Source organism: Dendrobium catenatum, unplaced genomic scaffold, assembly GCF_001605985.2.
Source record: "Dendrobium catenatum unplaced genomic scaffold, ASM160598v2 fragScaff_scaffold_1520, whole genome shotgun sequence".
In the NCBI taxonomy this organism is placed as follows: Eukaryota; Viridiplantae; Streptophyta; class Magnoliopsida; order Asparagales; family Orchidaceae; genus Dendrobium; species Dendrobium catenatum.
In genome coordinates, this window is record NW_021319982.1 from 390,787 (window position 1) to 410,968 (window position 20,182).

Consider the following 20,182-nt stretch of genomic DNA (forward strand, 5'->3'; position numbering starts at 1 on the left):
CTGTCATCATTCGATAACCACCGTCTGACTGTCATAGTCCAACCATTATCACCCGGAAAATATGTCCTATAGTTTTCATCATCCCTCATCTATTTCTCAAGCAATTCTACTACAATAATGGAAGACCAAACTTGATTTCAACACTATGTAATTTTTTCTTCTCTAATTATAGGGAATAAATGATATCTATTATTCTACTAACATGGTTGATCATTTACTTGGGTCAAGCCCTCTAGTTTTTTTCTTCTTGAAAATTTCATATAAAACCTATCTTGTCTTTTGTTAAAATTATGACATTGATAAAGCTTTGTAAATATCATGTTAGAATATATAAACTCAATAAAGGAAGTTTTTTCATTTCAAGAGAATACATGAATAATTTCTTGCATTTATACAAATATCAACATATTCTCCATCATTATTAATAAGGACTATCCTAATCAACTCAATTTTTACTTTATTTTAAAAGTCTAATAAGTAGCCTTTTGGATGCTTGACTAAAAGAAATCCTTTTATGTTTGCTCCAAACTTGTAGTGCACAAATCAAACTTTGTTAAATATGTTACATACAAAATCTCCTCAAGATATTGGTTTTGGGTCTTTCACTTTAGTCAACCAGCCATACATTGAGGAATCTCTTGAAGTATTCTACAACCATAAAACTTCTTCCCAGCTTCAACTTCTAAGAGGATTGTGTCTTTCCCTTGAGAATTTTTGTTAGCATCAAAGATGCAATTTCAATCCTAGCTTTTACTTCTAATTGGGTATGATTAGCCTATTCACTTTGGAAGAGCATATATTCTTCACAAGAGGCGTCTTAGAGCTTAGATGTACTTGAAATCGGAGAAAATTTTGAGATTTGAAGAACTTTAGAGTTCTGCTTGATTTTAGATGCTAGATGATTGAAACTAATGATTATTGTTGTCTAATCACAACTGCCTGATTATAATCACATGACCATTATCACCAAACTAATGTTGCCCAATACGATCTCTTGACTACTATTAATTGACTAAAATATATTGGCCATTGCTCCCTGATTACCATCTCTTAACTCCTATCATCCACTAAATGCGTTGCTAACAATTTAAACACACATCACCTTTAAGGCATATGAATGTTGTTGACAACAACAATGACACTCATCAGTTTCATCAGTCACGCCATCATGTATAAGGCTAATGCACGCCGTCAACGCACATCATTGTTTACAAAGTTGATGTATTATTGATGCACGTCATCGCCAATAAGTATGTTGTGCGCCATTGTTATTAAGGCTAACGCCTATCGACATTGTAAGTGATGTCAAGCAAGTGAATGCTGATGCAAGACATCATTAATAAGACTAGTGCATGATATTGATATCAACTCCAATTTTCAATGTCAAAACCAAGATTATATTGGATTGTTTGATCTTTGATTTTCTCACCTCAAAGGATAATGATTATACAAGCCATAAACAACCACTTAAAAACAAGTCCAATGCCTCTATTATTTTCCAGCTTACATCATAGAATCTATTCTAAATAATTTTAAACAAAAATTTTTTAAATAAAAAAAATTAACTAAAAAACTGCTTTCTAAAACAGTAACAAAGTTATTCCAAACAAAAACTTAGTTTCATTATATCATTCAATGTCAAGACAAATCAGATATAATTTACCAAGACAATTTGAAACAAGGTTAGATTTGCAATGCCCGCTTAATTCATGTGTGATATAGCTTTTACAATAATCAATCAAAATTAAGTTTGCAAAATGTACAATTACACTTCAATCCAATATTGTCCCTACATTATCCTGGACCACATCAACTGCAGTTATTATTTCTGCATACAAAATTATGATGTCAGGGAAGAAGAATTTCCATGAAATTATGATAGTTTTATATAACCAAAATAAAATCAAATTTTATTAAAAGAAAATTAATGATTCCAACATTATAATGCAAAAGCCTCTGTTTTTTTTTTTAGCAAACCATCTTGTAATTTATATAGAAAAGAAAATCTTTTAATATTTATATATACAATAATGCCACATTATCTAAGAACTATCACATTTCTATGATCAGCTCCCCTGCTGGCTTTTTCTTCTTGTAATGCTCGAAGCTGTAATGTTGTACATAGACAAATTTAAATTTAGGATTCACACTAAATTACTGTAACAAATCAATTTCTCTCATCTAAACAAATTATAACAATAATGCTAAAGAAAGAATTAAAGAATAGTGGGATTAGCTTTGTACAAAGGTGAGAGGGTATGCAAGGCTGGAACAAATAGAATGGATCAGTGGATCATCCAAAGATTTCAAAAATACCTGCAGATGAAGAAGGAATTGGCATCAACAAGGTGATAAATAAAAGTTTGGAATTTAATTTATAGGTATCATACAGTAATGTTGAATTACCCAATTCTTATATGTTGATGTTGGTGTCATGTTCAAGTCTGAAAGTATGCCAAAAATGGTGAAAAGTGGTTTTTCTGGCAAGAACTGAAGTCACCTACACTTCAATTTATTGGAAATTTGTATTTTGTTGGACTCATGTGCTTTTTTCTTCTCAAGTTCGGCCTGCTTGCAATTTTCTTCATGTGCTCGTCGGAACATCCGAACAAAGTTCATAAGAGTGGTGATGACTGCAATATACGTAAGTATGAATTCCAGTTTTTTAGGATCAAAGGGATTAATTATTCTGTGCGGACGTCCAAAGCCGTATGGAGACCAACTAGAATGCGCCATGTCACCTTTGTGCTCAGTACCGCGGCTCGGTACTACTGACATGGCGCATTCTGGTTGGTCTCTGGACGACTTTCTGCGTCCGGTCTCCACATAGAATAATTTTTCCCTAAGGTGGTAGGAAAAGTAAAATGCACTTAAATATGAAGAAACAGTAATGGCATGTTTCAGTTAGAAGGAAATAGAGGTAAACATTTAATACTCAGGCAGGGAGAAATGCTGAAATATGAAGCTATTATTAGAGGAAACTAATAACGCCTTTGTTTACAATTATGTATTTTTCTTATTTCTCATTCTGTATGTACTAGGATGACAATGAGACTGGGTTTTTATGCACTTTTCTAGTATTTGTCAACCATGTAATCATATGGTTGTATTCTAAACATGCTAATAGATAACAAGAAGAATTATTCCCCTCCATGTCAACTCACTTTCTCTACAGCCACATATCAACTTTTATTCCAATTTTTAATAGCAACACTAAATGCATCAACTTTGATGCATAATATATGGAAAAAGAACATTCAAAGCTCAAGATTAATGGTCTTTACGCTTTATGATATATTAGAAAATTGCAGAAAAAGGAGCTAATTCATGGGCTAGGACGTTTATATGATATCAAGTTCTTAATTGTGTTTAAAGCAGCACCTGAATATTAGTTTCTGCATAGTTTAGTCATTTGGAGCAGATAGTTGCCACAGCCAACAAGCACCCACGCTCAATTTGAAACCCCATGAGCTCACAAGTGAAGAATAATAGTGGACATTTAAGAAAAGGGTCATATGAAACCATTTAAAAGAAACTAATTGCCTTTATTTCTGGGAAAAAAGTTTCAATTTAGCATAGAAACTGGATGAAGCAGGACCATCGAAATTGCTTAGACAGGTTAGGATTGTTTGGTAACATCAAGATAACCTGGTCATGGTAATCTATATGGGCACTTATTTCAATCCTGTATTTCCATGGATTGATGAACTCATTTTTTAAGTGAAATATAAATCATCAGACATAATGAAGCCAAAATTAATTGGTCAAATTTGCTTAACATAATCCAAGAACCCAAATTGTGAAATAGGAAATCTAAAAATGGTTTTCAATATTGGTCAGATGGGAGGACAGTGCAAAATAATCATTGAAATAGCTAACATCTTACAAGTTTTAGGAATTGCATGCAAAAATGTAAGAAAAACAACGTCAAGGAAATGCTCGGATTAAGATGAATGTTTATATGTTGGAGGATGAATCATAATTCAGTTTTAACTAATGCTGTATCTGAACCTACCTGAAAAAATACACTGTTTGCTATCATGCAATGTAAGAAACTAAGAATAGATAATGTTCACTCAACAATAGAAAACTACATAACTTACCTTGTTCAAAGGAGCAGCGAGCAGGGTCTTCGCCAAAATAAAGAACAAGACCATCTGCATTTTGACCCTAAATAGAAATATTATTTATAAAAAACTTATAATCGCAAATATCAATAGAATAAATTCAGTACAAACCATACCACTGCATTATAAAGTGCTGTTAGTGACCGAACTTCAGCTCCAGCAACCACAGTAAAATCCTTCAAAGTCTAGATAGAATGTAAAATATAGACAGTTAAGCAAGCTGCTATGAATAAAAAATGAACCCTACAAGAGAAAACGACCAGACTGAAATTAGCTCCAAAAACTGAACTGATAAAGATAAAATTGGTTTTGATGAAGTAAATGCAAATTTTGTAATGAAACAGTAAAAAATTACTCGTCATGTACTTTTTTTTTATTTTATAATGATTTTTTCACAAAATTAGTTTTACTGGATATTTTTTGTTGTATAATATTTTAGGCATTTTAACTAGTATATTGACACAAAGAAATTGCTACAAAATGATACAAGCATCAAAATGTCATCGTGGATATTGCATTGGAATGATTTTATGATTTGTAACTGTTGAAATGTATGCAAAAGTTTACCCTCATAAACCCTACAATTTTGTTGTATATGCAAAATTAGTATATTTTTATGATATGTTAAATACTGTTCATATATGTTGAAAGTATTGACATTTCTATAAATATGTGAAAGGGGAAAGGCGAAAAATGCAGGTGATTTATTATATAGAAATTTAGAAAATAAATTTGGATATATATAGACCTAATGTCGTAGCGCTCTCTAGACAATATTTTTGGCACTCAAACAAAAAATTTGTTGTCATAGCGCCATTAACTAGTGTAGTAGCGCTGCATTTTGGCACATAGCGCCACGATGCTCACTTACTAGCACTGCGACGCCTCCAAATAGAGAAGATAGCGCCGCAAAGCCGATAATACAGCACCGTAGCGTCCTAAAGGTAAAAACTAAAAAATCCATAAAAATATTCATAAATGCTAATTAAACATGTGAATTCTTACTATGTCCAGATCACATTACCACAAGTAATCCCATTACTGCACAGGCGGTCATTACACCCATCTACTGTGCATAATCAGGTAGAGAAGCAGACAAATAACAACAATGCAAAAATAATTTCTAAATCCGCGTTGAACTAGAAAAATCCAGTAAGGACAAGGAATCATGTGCTGAAGAATGACGAGGAATCATAAGGGCTAAACTAGGGAATCTGACGAATAATGATAAAGAATCGTAAGTGTATTTAAAACATTGGAGAATGCATCTCAGTTTTAATATGATCAGCATTATAGGCATGCTTTAATTGAAAATAAATTAGAAAAATAGAAACTAAGAGTAGAGACAAGCAAAATAATATCATACACATAATTTGCTTTTCAATAATTAAAGACTTTCATATTTGCATCGCCATTCTAATGAATACTCCTAGAAGATCAAGGTTTTAAGATTTGGACTTCACAAGTCAAATTATGATAACATGTCTAAATGAATGTCTAGTTTGATCAAAATGAAGATTGAATCATTGTGGTGTTTTAGATCATGCTAATCAAAGCTCACTAAAGTTTTTGATTGATTTGGATTTGTCACTTTTGGAAGTGAGCCAATAATTTTGTTTTTAATAGTAGTTCAGTTTAGAAAGCACTAAGTTCAAGAAGTATTCCATAACAATAATGATATGTAATGACAAAACTAAAGCACCCTACAAGAAGTTGAAATGATCTTCTTCTTCTCTCCAATGCTGAGCATTTCTGCCTTGGGAGGTTGCCGCTGCCTGTAATGGCAATCACCGTCTATTGGGAATGCCCTTGCCTATGACTATACTGTGGAATAATAAAAATAAGGCTTACCCGGCCTCAGCCAATCCAATATACCAGTTGGTCAACCCTCCTGACAAGCTAAGATCCCTGCTTCATTCTGATATAAGCAGGAGGGATTAAGGTTTTTAGGCCAAACAGGGAAGGGCTCCAAACAGAATAAAGAAGTGAAAAGGTGGCAAAGGTAATGGAGTCAAGATGGCCTTGGCTGGCCAATTACGAGGTACAACAACATCAATGTACATGTTTGTGGACTTTGCACTGTATTTTCTGTTTGTGGTGTTTTCCCAGTCTTCTGTTACTAATGTGCATATCTGCTAACCTTCCATTGTGTGGAACCACTTCTGCATATTCTCAGTAAAAATCTGAAATTGGACTATGTTATCTGCTGTTTTTTTTTTTTTTACTCTAGATTTAAAGTTTCACATTAGCTTGGAATGCTAGTTTGTACCTTGTGAGTTGTTATAACATATTCATATTTGTGAAGTGGACCACCATCTAGATTCAAGGTATGAAAATTGTATATGCAAGTCCCAATCGGTATTTTTATTTAAGTGTGCGTCTATGTGTGGGTGTCTATGTTTGTGTTTGAATGGATGTCCGTTTGTTGAGTGAGTATGAAGGCAAGTATATTACTTAGGAGAAACCGTGAGAAATGAAGCAGATTAGGCGATGAAATCAATTGGAAAGAATAGATAAAAGATAAAAATGATGATTAAATTCACAATATACCTTACGAAAAGTCTCAGATATTACCCCATCGCTTTCTGAAGCGATCAGCTCCATCTCAACCTTCTCTAATCCTTTGACCACAGCTTGTTGTTCTTCAGCTAAAGTCTTCAATTGTATCTGTGAAGCAAGTATCATGCACGACCACAATTGCAAGATTCAATATTGATGAATATATAAAAAAACAGGATTAACCTTAGATGCCGCTTCTAGGCTGATAAAATCCTCATGGAAATCCAGCAGATGTGGTGACCTTGAAGCGAGGACCTGATGGCCAATAGCAGCCTCTCAGATTAAAAAAAAAGTACGAATTAACCTGAAAAAAGCCTCGCTAAGAGCTGGAAATCTACTCCGGGGGTGAAGCATTAAAAGAAACCCTAGATTGGCCAATATTGTATGCTTGATTGATGGAAAAGGTCTTTCAACAAGCATCAGTTGGCAAAAAATTGATTAACGAAGAGCAGGCTAGACCATTAAAGTCCACAACACAGCACTGCTTGAGTGAATAAAACAATGATATTCTTTGTGCCTTCAAAGTGGCGGGAAAAACTACGAATATGAATCGGTGGCCAAACATATCACATGGTTGTTCCAAAATGATTGACATGCCTATATGGATCAATGGATTTTTTGAATAAATTATGAACTGATATTTTGAAATCACGCGGAATTTGGTAGATTCTCCATCACGGATTCGTCGCTAAGAGGAGAAATTATTGTGTGCGGAATCCGAAGGCATTCGGAGGTGAATCCGGATGCACCACATCATCGAAAAGGTAGGTTAATCCAACCCTTCTATAAATATCCTCAAAAAGATGATGAAATTCCGGGCGAATCTGTCCGTGAAAAAGTAGATTGATTGAAGTAGGAGTTGGAAAGGGTTTGATCTCTCTCCTATAACTGAATTCCTTGGTTGCGATAACGAGCATGAGAAAAACTTGTAACGTCAGGAATATTCTCAATGTGGATTTAATATAATATAATGGATAGTGCATGTAGTTCTGAATTAGTTAGAGGAACTTGAGTGTTACAGGGAGGTTGACTTCTATTAGTTGTCACAATGTCTGCTTATCAATTTACAGGTGATACTGATTAGAGGGCAGACTTATTTTCTCAATCGTCAAGGAGAGAAGGGTTTGAGAAGGAATTGGTGATAAGATTGTTTGGTATAATGAGACTCAACTTATAAGCCTCTAGAGATAGCCTGACATTGTTACACTTGCTCCTCATCTAAGATGAGAGATACTCATCGATCACTATAGTTAGACTGGGTAGTGATCAATAGTGTTGTATGAGCACCCAAATCATAAACCTGTTCAAAACAAAGGAAGCTTTTCCATTTTCAGATGGCATGTCTCATTTTAGAAAACTTGTTTGATGGTCTTATTTTTAATCATAGCAAGAAATATCAAATGAACTTATTAACAGATAAAAGAAAACACAGTTTACTAAGGTGAAGAGTCAAACTACATCAATACCTTACAAAGATAATGCATGAGAGTCATCCTGTTGTTCGTAGCACGCATATCTGATAGTTTGAGGAGGCTATCTAAACGGAAACCAACAGCAGCACCTGTTGTGAGGGAAGCATAATTAACAGTAATACATTTTAAGAATAGCAAGGGAGAAAGTACGGTATAAACATGAAGATAAGAAGCGTAGTAGCATGAAATGGAAATTATTCTAAAGAGAAATAAAGCTAAATACAATTGACTACTTTTTTGCAAATCAGCTCTATCATCGTGTCGAAAATTTTAATTTTGAGGTGTTGAAGGTACTATCAGGTTTGCCATTGTTCAGGTCGACGAGATCCTTCAAAGTTTTCTGGGTGAGCGAGTCATCATTTGAAGCAATAATATAGCATGATAAACTATCTATCCATGATTTTACATCCCAGTATCATGGAACTCTTCACAAATATTTGCTTAAGACTTGTCAGTCATAAGGAATTGAACAGTGAATGTACAACCAAAATTAATGTTTTGATTTATATTTTCACCATTAGGGTAATAGCTGCCTGGAAGCTTCTCCATCGTCATTTGTTATTGCCACTTTGGACCGCAGAACCTTACACAATTGAGCCGCATCGATCCTCATAGCAGAAGCCGATGTTGAAGGGACATGTCGACGATTGGAGCCGTCTAAGCGATAAGGAGATAGGGAACGTGGTGGTCGGAGGTTGGAGCGGTTATGACACTTGCATGCAGGTATGGAGGGATCGATGAGGTGTAGAGGGTAAGAGAGGGTATGGGGTGACATTGGTCTTGAATGGATCACAAGAGGGAATAATGAGGTGGTTGGGTTGACGTGGAATTGAGGAGTCGAGAGGAGTGGTAGCCGAAGATGGAGGAACAATAGCCGACGAGAGATGAATCGGCAGTCAGCTTTGGTAAGAATGAGCGCCCCCTCCCGGATGTATTGAAATGGATAGGTTTGAGAAGCGGGGAAAACAGCTGGGAAACGAGGACTGGGTGCAAGAAAATCAGGTTAGAGGGCTGAGACATGTGTTATGTTTAATTAATTATTTTTATTTTTAAATACTTGTAAGATCATCTCTAACCGAACTATATACGGCGATATGCCATCCTCCATTCGCTCCATTCGAATGCTAAATCATATCTCAAAAATTCAGTAGGTGAACAGTGCGGCTCTAATATTGAGATATGCTGAAGAAACATACGAAAGAGGAGAAAGACGGTTGGTTACCTTCGCAGCGAGATGAAGAAGCACGTGAATGGATTTCGATTGAAGATGAATTATTGCATTTTAGAATTTTATTATAATTTGGAGAGAAAAAATGGATTTTTGGCTGGAGATGTCGTAAGACCGGACGTTTTTATAAACTTATACTAAAGCTATTAATTCATGTCATGTTTTTGTAAACTTGTCCTAGAAGCCATTCAAAAGTCATTTCAAGTAGATCATACTATGTGGATGATTTTCTGATGCACAAGATAAGGAGGTTGCATACTTTAATTGTTTCAAGAAATCTCCCGTTACTCAAGTTTGAGTTGCAATTCCTTGACTCCAGATTAATTACCTAAAAAATCCTACTTTGTTTTCACTTAATTCAATTTTGGTAAACTAGTTCAAGTGGATATTCCAATTGCTAGGTAGTCAGTAGCTCGAATTATGGCTAAAATGGATATTACTATCTCTTTAGGGACCGTTTGGTTAAGTAATTGTAAAGTAAACAAAAAACAAGTCTTTTGAAATTTCAAATGTTTAGTTATAAGAAAAGCAAATTCAGAATAAAATTGGAATGTATTTAGAATTTTTTATTTAGATCATTTTCAATATATTTGAAATTCACTAGATTTAAGCGAATTCTAAATACTTCTCTTCAGGGGGGAGTTATAGTTGCCATTAGCTACCACTAGTTGTTGTTGGCCACCAGTGATATCGGCTGCCCTCCGCCATCACTACCAATAGATGTCCTCCGCCACCACCGCATTCGGTCATCCTCTACCACCACCTCCTATCACCTTCTACGGTCGTTGTGAATCGTCGATTGTTTACTTTCGACCAACCACCCTATTATAGTCGCTGTTTGGTTTAATGTTTATTTTTTTTATTTCAAGCAAAACACAAAAGTTTAATCTCTTGCACTTATAGTGTACTTAATCAAACAACTTATAAATATTTTTAATACGCTACCTTTATTTTACATTACATTCCTTTTACTTTATATTCTTTTTTAGTAAAGCCAAAAACCCCTTAATTTAAACAAAAAAGTAGTCTCATATGGGGCATCAAAAGGATAACACTTGCCCAAGGAAATACAAAAGTGCTACCTCCAATTTTTAATATTCATAAACCTATCCACCATGTAAAATATCTCTAGTGAACCTATTTCAAAGTAGACTAAGGCTCACAAAGGTATTATATTGTGTGACTAGGTCAGCTATGCTTTTAAGCCTCCAAGGTGTCACATCAATGTGATCAAATTGGCCTTATTTTTAAGCCTCAGAGCCACTACCAAATCATGCAATGCCCCTTGATGCTAAATATCCAAGTTGTGAACCTATAAGTCCCCTTTGGCCAAGTTTTGTGTCTTTACTCCTCTTTTGGCCATATTCTTAAGCCCCAGAGTCACTTAGTCTATTTAATAGAGCAATGCCCTTTATAAGTTGAGGCTTGTCATAAAATTGAGCCCCTTGGCATAAATTTCAATTGTGATCCATTGGAACTGATAGCTCCTAATAAAACATTCAAAATTTACAATAAAATGCTGTGTTTTACATTAGGTTCCTCCTAGCAAACCCTCGGATTATGGAATCATGGAAACTAACTAAGACTTAACATCATCCCAACCCACGCACCCATCCCAATCTCCACAAGCATGATAAAAAAAATGAAGTAGAGCTTATGGAATGCCATTTGCATAACAACAACAACAACATCAATTTTTTATCCCACTACATGAGGTCGGTGGTGTTGCATAATGAGAGTAAAATCTATTCACCTATGTGATTTCCATGAGGAAAGAATTATGACATCATAAATTGAAAATTTTCTTATGCTATCGAGATGAATAATTAATTATGAAAGTAACAAATGAGCACTAGCTCAGGTGGTATTGCCTCTTCCTCACAAAGTATGAGGTGAGGATTCAAGTCCCGCTCATATTAAGTTGTGTCAAAAAAAAAAAAAAAAAACTTTTAGTTGGCAACAGGAAATGATTAAGACAACCAAAGCTGTTTTGATGCTGAAGATGAATTCAAGTGCATCAACTTATTCACCATGGCGTGATCTTTACAGTCATCACGATTAATCATAAAGAATATGGAAATGGAATACAAAATGTATACGACAGTGCAATAATTTATGTGACAGAGAAACTTACTTTCCTTCACCTGGATATTATTTCAAAAATGCAAGAAAAACCGCTCTTACCTCTTGCAGTTCCCTGATTAAGTGTATTTCCTAGATATAGAATTTTCTTCATGATTTCCTTTAGCTTGTTTGAGTTACGAATCTGAAAGGGTTGTTACAAAAACAGTTAATAATGATAACTATAATAATTCCGTATGTTGTATTCAGTCAGAATCTAAATTGACCTCTTCACACGAAGCGTCAACAGCATACAAACTCTTTCTTATATCGGCTGTCTGAAAAGAATATGAGAAAGAGAAAAGTTTATAATGACTTTTCAAGGATAACTTACTACATAGTAAGGAGAAAAAAATTTGGTTAAAAGAAAACAGAACCTGTGCATTAAACTGGATTTTAAAACAAAAGACCCTTAACTTGGCCTCTACACGAGGAACCTTCATCAATTCAAGGAAGAACTACATCACAAAACAAGCAGTGGTTATGGTAGTTAAAGAAGTAAGGATAAAAAATAAAAATGATCAAATCATAACAGACCTTTTTTTGAAGCTATATTACTACATACCCAAAACAAAGAAATGTGTTATTGTGTGCATGTGCACATAAACATACATAAATGTAATTTCGTATAAGGATCAGGACCATAATCAAATAAGTAAAAGAACCATATTTCAGGCCAAAAATGCAGCATTAATTGCATATTCCGTCAAAGCAGAGAGGGCATCTTGCTTTAGGAGTCAGCGACAAGTCAGCTATATTTGAAACATGTTATTGCTGAAAAATGCGTAAAAGAAGAGTCTATAGAATGTTTAAACCGAATTAAATACAACACAAGAAAGCAATTCAAAACGATATAGAAAGTACAGTTCTGAACAGAGTTCAAAATTCAATCACAGATGCAAACTTAACACAGTAGGCTTTCAAGAATCTTAATGAGCTTGCATTGTCTGCATTAAAAATGGATGAATATCAATATTCTTCACTAAAACTTCTCAATTTTAGTAAATAAGCGACTTTGTAGCACCCTGCATAGTCAGTGTAGTGAATCAATCAAGCATTACAAGAATGACTTCTCTTACCTGCTCACATTTTCCAAGATTTCCCCGGTCTCCAGTATAGTTCTGATATCCAAAAGGTTGAAGTGTTAGAACACAAAATGAAAACTATAACACTCGATTGATGCACTAAGACGAGAGAGATGAACAAAGCAATAAAATTAAATGAAGCTATTGTAGACTTCTGCACCTTAAGGAGCTCCATCTCTTCTTTAGTTGGGCAAAATTTAATAAGATTTTCAACTTGATCACCATCTAGGAGAGAATCATCCAATGTTAGAGCAGCATTCTGCGGTAAAAGTGAACTGCATTATCACATAAATCCCACATATTGCTGCATTCAGGCTTAAATAAGTTCATTTAAACATAGAAATTACTTGCTTTTGTACTTGGAATGAAGCTACAGGTCAGTAGATCTATTAATCTTAAAGATGTTTTAGTGTGAAAGTTACCTAATTTTTAAAAAGGATCATCGCTGACCCCAGAATTAGCAAATGATTGTTAACTAATTTAAATAAAAAAAGATAAAAAACACAATTATAAATTTTTTTTTTAACAAAAAAAGAAAGTTTTTTTTTTTAACTTTGTACTTTTTGTCAACAGTAATTAAGTAAGGCATATGTCACGAGGCGCATAGTTTTGAAGGCAGCAATTAGAGGTTTTATTCCTGTTAAAATTTTAGATATTTTAATTAATTAGCAAAAAAAATCTTTTTTTTTTGAAGTTTAGATCACTAATGGCAAAAATTGATTCTCACATAAAACGCAAAACATAATTGAGTTTTTCACGTATCATGCAAAAAAAATTGCCTTTACCGTAGCAAAATCATTTTTTTTGCATTTTATAAAAATAACATAATTTTTTTTTGCTTTTAGAAAAAATTTAAATTTATTTTGTATTAAGACTTTTTCTTTTAATTCCTACATAAATTTGTATGTATATATTTTAAATTAAATTATATCTGCATTTATCATTTATTCCCTGCTATTCTAGTCATATTCTCTCTCACACGCCGTAGTACCGGGGAAATTATTAGGTTCGGTCACCAGACGTAGAGATAGGTCCGGACACCAATAAAATATTGACATGTGGAATGTACAACTGTCCGCGGAATTTTAAGTTAAGCGCGTCAAAAGCGCAGGTAAAGTGCAAGTAAAGCACCAGTAAAGCGCGGGTAAAGTGCACCTAAAGTGCAGTCAAAAAGCGCAGTCCACGTGACAAGTTTTTATTGGATGTCTGGACCTAAAAAATAGGTCCTGTGATCAGACCTAATATTTGTCGTAGCGCCGACCATGTCAGGTTCAGGTGATTAAAAAAGAAAGCGAGAGAGAAGATTTAATTCGTATCACGTTACTCTCCATCTCTCGTTTTCCTTCCCATATTGCTCTCTACCTCTACCTCCACGGGGCACCCTCCCGATCTCCCGTAGCTGAACGTACCTGAAACTCTTGCACATCCCGATCTCATTCTCTCTCATACAAATGACAAATGGTCATCGGACCTAGAGATAGGTCCAGACACAAATAAAATATTGACATGTGGAATGTACATGCGTCCACAGAATTTTAAGTCAAACGCGTTAAAAGCGAAGTTAATGTGCATATAAAACACAGTCAAAAAGCGCCAAGCTCAGTCCAAGTGGCAAGTTCTCACACAAACACGCTCCAGCACTCGATCCTCGTCTCCAGGTGCAGCTCGAGCCTGCGCGATCCCGTCTTTCCCAGCTCCCTCCGCCTGATCGCTATCCGGTCTCCCTCTTGTCTTCCCTTCTCGGTCGCACTCCGTCACCTCGCTCTCCCGCTCTAGATCGAAGACCCGTCTCGCTCGCGGTCGCTCACTCAAAACGGCCTCCTGTCGATCTATTTCTTGAGCTCCTACCTACCCGAAGTCATCGTCTTTGCCCCTCTTCAGCTCTTAACCAAGATCCCTGAACCCTCCACGGAAGCGGAGTGAGGAAGTCGCTACGAGAGCTAGCTGGCGTAGTCCTGAACGGGACCAGCGGTGTACGAAAGAGAATAGGAGTTCGTTTGACGTGCAAGTATGGATTGAAGCTTAAGGTAAACGAGGGAGAAGCGGGATTTAAGATTCAGTTGTATTTAAGGATTGTTTGGTGTAGCTTTCTTTATGTTTTGCTTTTCAGATCATTGCCACATTATTTTAGTTAAATCTTGCAACCAAACTGCCACCTACATATTCAATTGTCTACAATAGTATCGTTTGCAACAGTATCATCTACAACAACATCGTTTACAACAATATTGTGTGTGAAAGTATAATGTTGGGTTTCTCATTTAGGCTTCCTTTGGGACAGCTTTCTTACTAAGTAATTTTTTAATATTTTTTTTTTAATTTGAAATTTTTGTACTAGAAAGCTTCTTCATAAAACAGTAAGAAAATTGTCCCAAAAGAAGTTTTAGTTGCACGAATTATAAGTATCTTAGGATCAATTATACATGCTTTTTGAAGCTTTATGAGAAGGCTTAGTACTCTCCTAAACACCACCTACATGGAAAAGATGCTGAGTGTTGGCAAAATCTTTTAGTGACAACTTAAAAAAGAACAAAATGAAAAAAAAAGTTTGTGGGCATAATGAGACAAAAAATGATGAAAATAAATGATTATTACTCTATGTTCTATGTATAATGTTACAATTGTGTTCTATAATATTATTTATGAATGTTTAGACGTAGAAATTGTTGATGATTTAACTTAGTTCAACTCAACTTCAAGAATATATTATTAGTTTAATTGGTTTAATGGATATAAAGTTCTAGCTTGTGCTTTCTTGTCGAAACAAATCGGAAATAAAAAGATTTTTCTCCTTTCTCCAGAGTTTATTGAATTCCATTCTAGACGTTATAGCTCTCAAGAGGACTTTGATATTTTAGGCCTATTTCTCTCTTGTGGATAGATATTACTTGCTCAGCTTTTTAACTATTTTGATACAATTTATTTTGTCAATTTGTTTTTATGTTGCTTACTCATGTAATATTTTCAATGAACGGTAATAGGATTTCATCGCTTTTAAAAAAGCACTTAATATATGCGAGAGAGCTTTTGCTGTACACATTCATTTATCAATAGTTCTTTAGCCAATGCAAATAATCCAAATAAATGCATGGTAAATTTGTAATTTCTAGAGTGCTGGGTTACTCATATTCCTTGTATATTTTACAGCTATCAATTTTAATAATATCTCAAATATGGTAATGAAAAAGGTGGCATAGTTATTCTCAACATTATTGGAACTCAAAATAACACAAAGCACTAATCAGACGCTTGCTTTACTTTTGACTAAAAAACTTGGAACAAATTTAACTAGGTGATAAGCTATCAATTTAGGACATTCTACCATAAAATGAAAAGAGATAACAAAAGTCATAATAATAAAATTATATTAAGAAATCGTAATTATAATCAACAGAAACATTTTGATTTTTGTCATTGGATGGGTAATAACCAAAATCATGATAGAAATCTAGTATAAAAGTACAATTTCCAGGCAATTCAATATATTCTTTCAGTTAACTAGCAGACATACGGTCCCAAAAGGGGAAATTTTAGTGCAAAGATGCTTACCATCATATCGGGTAGCGGCATTTTGATTTTTGTCAGCATGATTTCAGTGTTATTAGCCCGTTTTAAATCAATCTGAACAAACAAATTGTGAATAAATTAGCAAAATGCTTATGTAAGAATTAGTAGTTCCATATGATGGTTTAAATGAGATTTTTGATTGATTTTGTCAATCATTTGAAGAAAGTTTATGATAAAAAAAAAAAGATCTCTGATTCAGTTCAAATAAGCAGGCGTAATACGGTTTCCTTTACAGAGCTAATCACTACCACACTAAAAAGATTTTGAAAAATTGGAAAATTCTCAATCTTTAATCTGGATTTCTTAAACTTGGTATATTTCACCCTTAGCAGTACAGTAAAAACCAAATTAATAAGTGCGACAAAGATGTTCCAGTCAAATAAGTACAATGAAAAATAATGTACAGAGTCAAGTGCAATTACGCTTATTACGCATACAAAGCACGTTGAAGGTTTCATGCATAATGAGTCATGTAGAACAATTTGCTGGATCAACATGTAACAACTGCGGCATTAATTTAATAAAATCCTTCTTCTCAACTATCCTCATGCAACAAGTTGTCTTTACTCTTTATAAGTGTGAGTATCTAGTAAAACCAAATTAACCAACTAAATAATAATTTGTTAACAAACTAAAGTTACTGTTGGATGGTTAAAATGGAGAAGTGCAACATGGGTGTTATACAATAAGAAGGTACCTTAGAGACTTAAAGATAAATTTCATAAGATTGTAATTAGGCAAGTAGTTTTATACTTTTATATTGATCCAAATATTGGGTGATAATTGCAATTAGGAAAGCAATATTTCATCCATATTCTAGGTAATAAGGATAAGAACGATCACAACCTTAATTTGAGATTGTTTTTCTTTATATATAATATGACTACTTGGATGGACTTTTAGATCATTGGCAAATTATGATGGTTCTTTTCTTCCTTTTTTATCCAAGATATGCATGAAGATTGCTCTAAGTTGTGTATCTCAAGAAATTATCTTATCCTTTTCCCTCTAGTAATTTGCTCAACATCAATTGGTATCAAATGTCTACATCAATTTGCTATTAGAGTAACTATCATCTGCATCAAACTGATATTAGAACAAGAAGTGATGATTTCTTTGTGTCCTTTTTTTTACCTTATCCTTGAAAATTTCATGCCCCTGTACTTGATTATCTTAGTTCCCTAACTCATAATTTTTTGAGATTAAAAATTTAGCATAATGAGATTACGAAATCACAAAATATTAGATTGTGGGAGAGAATCTATCATCTATATCAATTTGGTATAAGAGCAGCAATCTTCCCGCCCTAATCCCTTTTATAACATTTGTTGAACTTTGTAATGTAATCTTTTCAAATCATTTAACCACCTTATAATCCAACATCTAGGAAATCCCTTTACATCCCTCTTTGCTCACTCATGATCTTATATCCCATGAACATGCAATCTTATTACATTAAATTTACAATCTTGAATGGTTATCTCAATCGACTATGGGTCTAGTTGAGGCAACTTTTTTCATTGCTTTCCTTTTTAGACTAGCACCACATTTTTATTTTGCTATTGCTTTCCTATCACTTTTCAAAAAAATCTATGATAGAAAATTACTTTTCACACCTTCGTGAAAAGTTGCAGCGTCCCTAAGAGAATCATTCATATATTATCCCAAAATCTAGTAACATAAAATATCTCATCTAGTTGTTACTTCACATAGCTCCTATCATCAGCCACCTACATCCAGCGGTGCTTGCTCTTAACTTCCTTGACCACATCGTGTGACTCCTATGATTCCTTATGTGAACCCAACGTATAACTCAGGCGCATCTCTTGGTCAAAAACCCTTGACTTTCTATGTTATAAATTACTAGCTAGAAATTTCAACTATGGCCTTCAAACTCCAAGGCATCCTATGACCTTCCTTACCAATTATAACCACCAGCCATCAAGGGACAAACTCCTCACATTTTTCTCTCTATCTCACTCTTCAATCTTAAACCTAACATCCAGACTCATTGAACAACTAAATGGAGAAGATTCTACCATAGAACTCTCTTCAAGAACCCAAATCTTCAACCCACAGTCGGGGAAAACCACCAAGATTTCTTATCATAGTCAACAATAAATACTTAAACATGTCTATTCACCACCAATTTCTCTCTGCCTCGCAAATTTCAATATTGCCATATCATTATAATTTATAAATAAAAGATATTAGCATATTATGAAGTCTATCCTAATTATTCTAATTTTCACCCTCATATACTATTCTTGGGGCTGTCAATCTTTTAGATATAATTACGCATACACATATAATAATGACTATGATTCTTATTATTGTACTAAGATTCATACGTTGTCTATGATTATACTAATTGTTGTCATTCTAGATCATATATAATCTTTTGATATTTAAGCATGTTATGATCCATCTTCTCGTCGTCATTAAAGATTATAAAAGGCATCTCTTGCAAAATCCTTTGGTGATACTCTTAGATTTACATCTTCAAAGAAATTTCTTCCCTATAGTCTCATACAATCTATTCTACAAGTTCTACATGCTTGTTTGACCCACACAAATTTTAGAACATTTTCCAAATCAGCATAAAAAATCATAAATTCATGATATGTCCCTCTAAAATGGTGGTATTTATGAAGATATTTGTGATAACAAATATTATTAATGATGAAATGGGCCTTAGGAGTAATTGATTTTCAACAACCTTCGTCTATTATTGTTTGAGGTTGTGTTGGAAATGCTATCAAAAGTTAAGTCAAAGCTTATACTGAATGAAATGCTTAAGCCTAAGAGTGTTATTGAGCATGAGAGAATGTTTCTGTCTATTAATTATAGCATTGAGATATTTGTACATGTAACACCTACGATTTATCTTTTCCAAATTCATGTGATTATTGTTTCATTGTGTTAATGCTAGGGCATTCTCTGGAAGCGACGCGCTGTATGGCCTGAATACAACAAGAAGTGTGCAAGGGCCGCTTCATCGGTGCCCGGGTGCAGTGTTAAATAGGCAAGGGTTCTCACATTTTGGACGGAAGTGGGAAAAGAAGCTAGTCCATGCAAATAGAATTCATATAGGATCTTGGAATGTAGGTTCTCTTACAGGCAAATTAATGGAATTAATTGATATTATGATTCATATGAAGAAATATTTAATTATTTATACATTCAGGAAAATAAATGGGTTGGAGAGAAGGCTAAGGAGATTGATAGTTTATGATTTAAACTTTAGTATTTTGGTAGTAATCATATTATAAATGGTATATGTGTGATTATGCATAAGATTTTGAAGGATAATATTATAAAAATTAATGGAATTAGAAACAATATTATAGCTTTGAAGATTGTTCTTGATGCTAAGATAATTAATATTATAAGTACTTATGCTCCTTAAGTAGGTTTGTGTGAAAGCCAGTTTTCTTGTTTTTCCTTCCAGGATCGTTCAGGACGAAGTGGGATCGTCCTGGGACGATCAGTACAGGATCTGTGAACTGGGAGGTTCGTCTCAGGACGAAATTTGGTTCGTCCGTACGAAGGTTGTCCAGAGAGCAAGTCGTCCAAGAACGAATACACTTCGTTTGAACGAAGCTTGTCCAGAAGGCAAATCGTCCCGGGACGAATAGGATTCGTCCCGTACGATCTGCATGTGTATATATTGGATTGAGATATTTTTGAAGAGAGAGAAAGCCCAGGAGAGAAAAATGAAGGAAAAAGGAGAAAAAGTGATTTTTGGACGACTTCGGTCCGTTTTCGTCCTTCACCGTAGTTGGGAAAGTTGCTCGACTCGAGCTAAAGCACATTATGCCTTTCTCTATTTTCAGAAATGTGAATTTTGACGACTTTTCTGTTTCAAATTCGATTTCCGTTAGCGAAAATCTGGTATCATTTTGTTCTGGTAAACTTTTTACCGCTTAACTTTTGATATGTTTCTGAGACGATGTTTTTATATGTTTTGAGCATTTTCTGGAAGATTTTCACCAGGTATTTTGAATTCTACGGAGTTTTTAT

The 20,182-nt window shown here is 34.3% G+C and overlaps 1 protein-coding gene across 1 annotated transcript in view; it reads right to left on the bottom strand.

Moving 5' to 3' along the window:
- Positions 1–2,057: 2,057 nt before the first annotated feature.
- LOC110109198 (formin-like protein 20) overlaps positions 2,058–20,182 on the bottom strand; it is a 29,554-nt gene continuing 11,429 nt past the window's right edge. The window contains exons 6-18 of the mRNA XM_020840145.2: positions 16,142–16,213; positions 12,753–12,851; positions 12,587–12,628; positions 11,885–11,965; positions 11,735–11,785; positions 11,571–11,652; positions 8,153–8,247; positions 6,870–6,941; positions 6,678–6,794; positions 4,244–4,312; positions 4,104–4,170; positions 2,407–2,633; positions 2,058–2,316 (exon numbers count right to left, since the gene is read on the bottom strand). Coding sequence (XP_020695804.2) covers positions 2,497–2,633; positions 4,104–4,170; positions 4,244–4,312; positions 6,678–6,794; positions 6,870–6,941; positions 8,153–8,247; positions 11,571–11,652; positions 11,735–11,785; positions 11,885–11,965; positions 12,587–12,628; positions 12,753–12,851; positions 16,142–16,213 — 984 coding nt within the window. The 3' untranslated portion in view covers positions 2,058–2,316; positions 2,407–2,496. The remainder of the gene's footprint in view (positions 2,317–2,406; positions 2,634–4,103; positions 4,171–4,243; positions 4,313–6,677; positions 6,795–6,869; positions 6,942–8,152; positions 8,248–11,570; positions 11,653–11,734; positions 11,786–11,884; positions 11,966–12,586; positions 12,629–12,752; positions 12,852–16,141; positions 16,214–20,182) is intronic.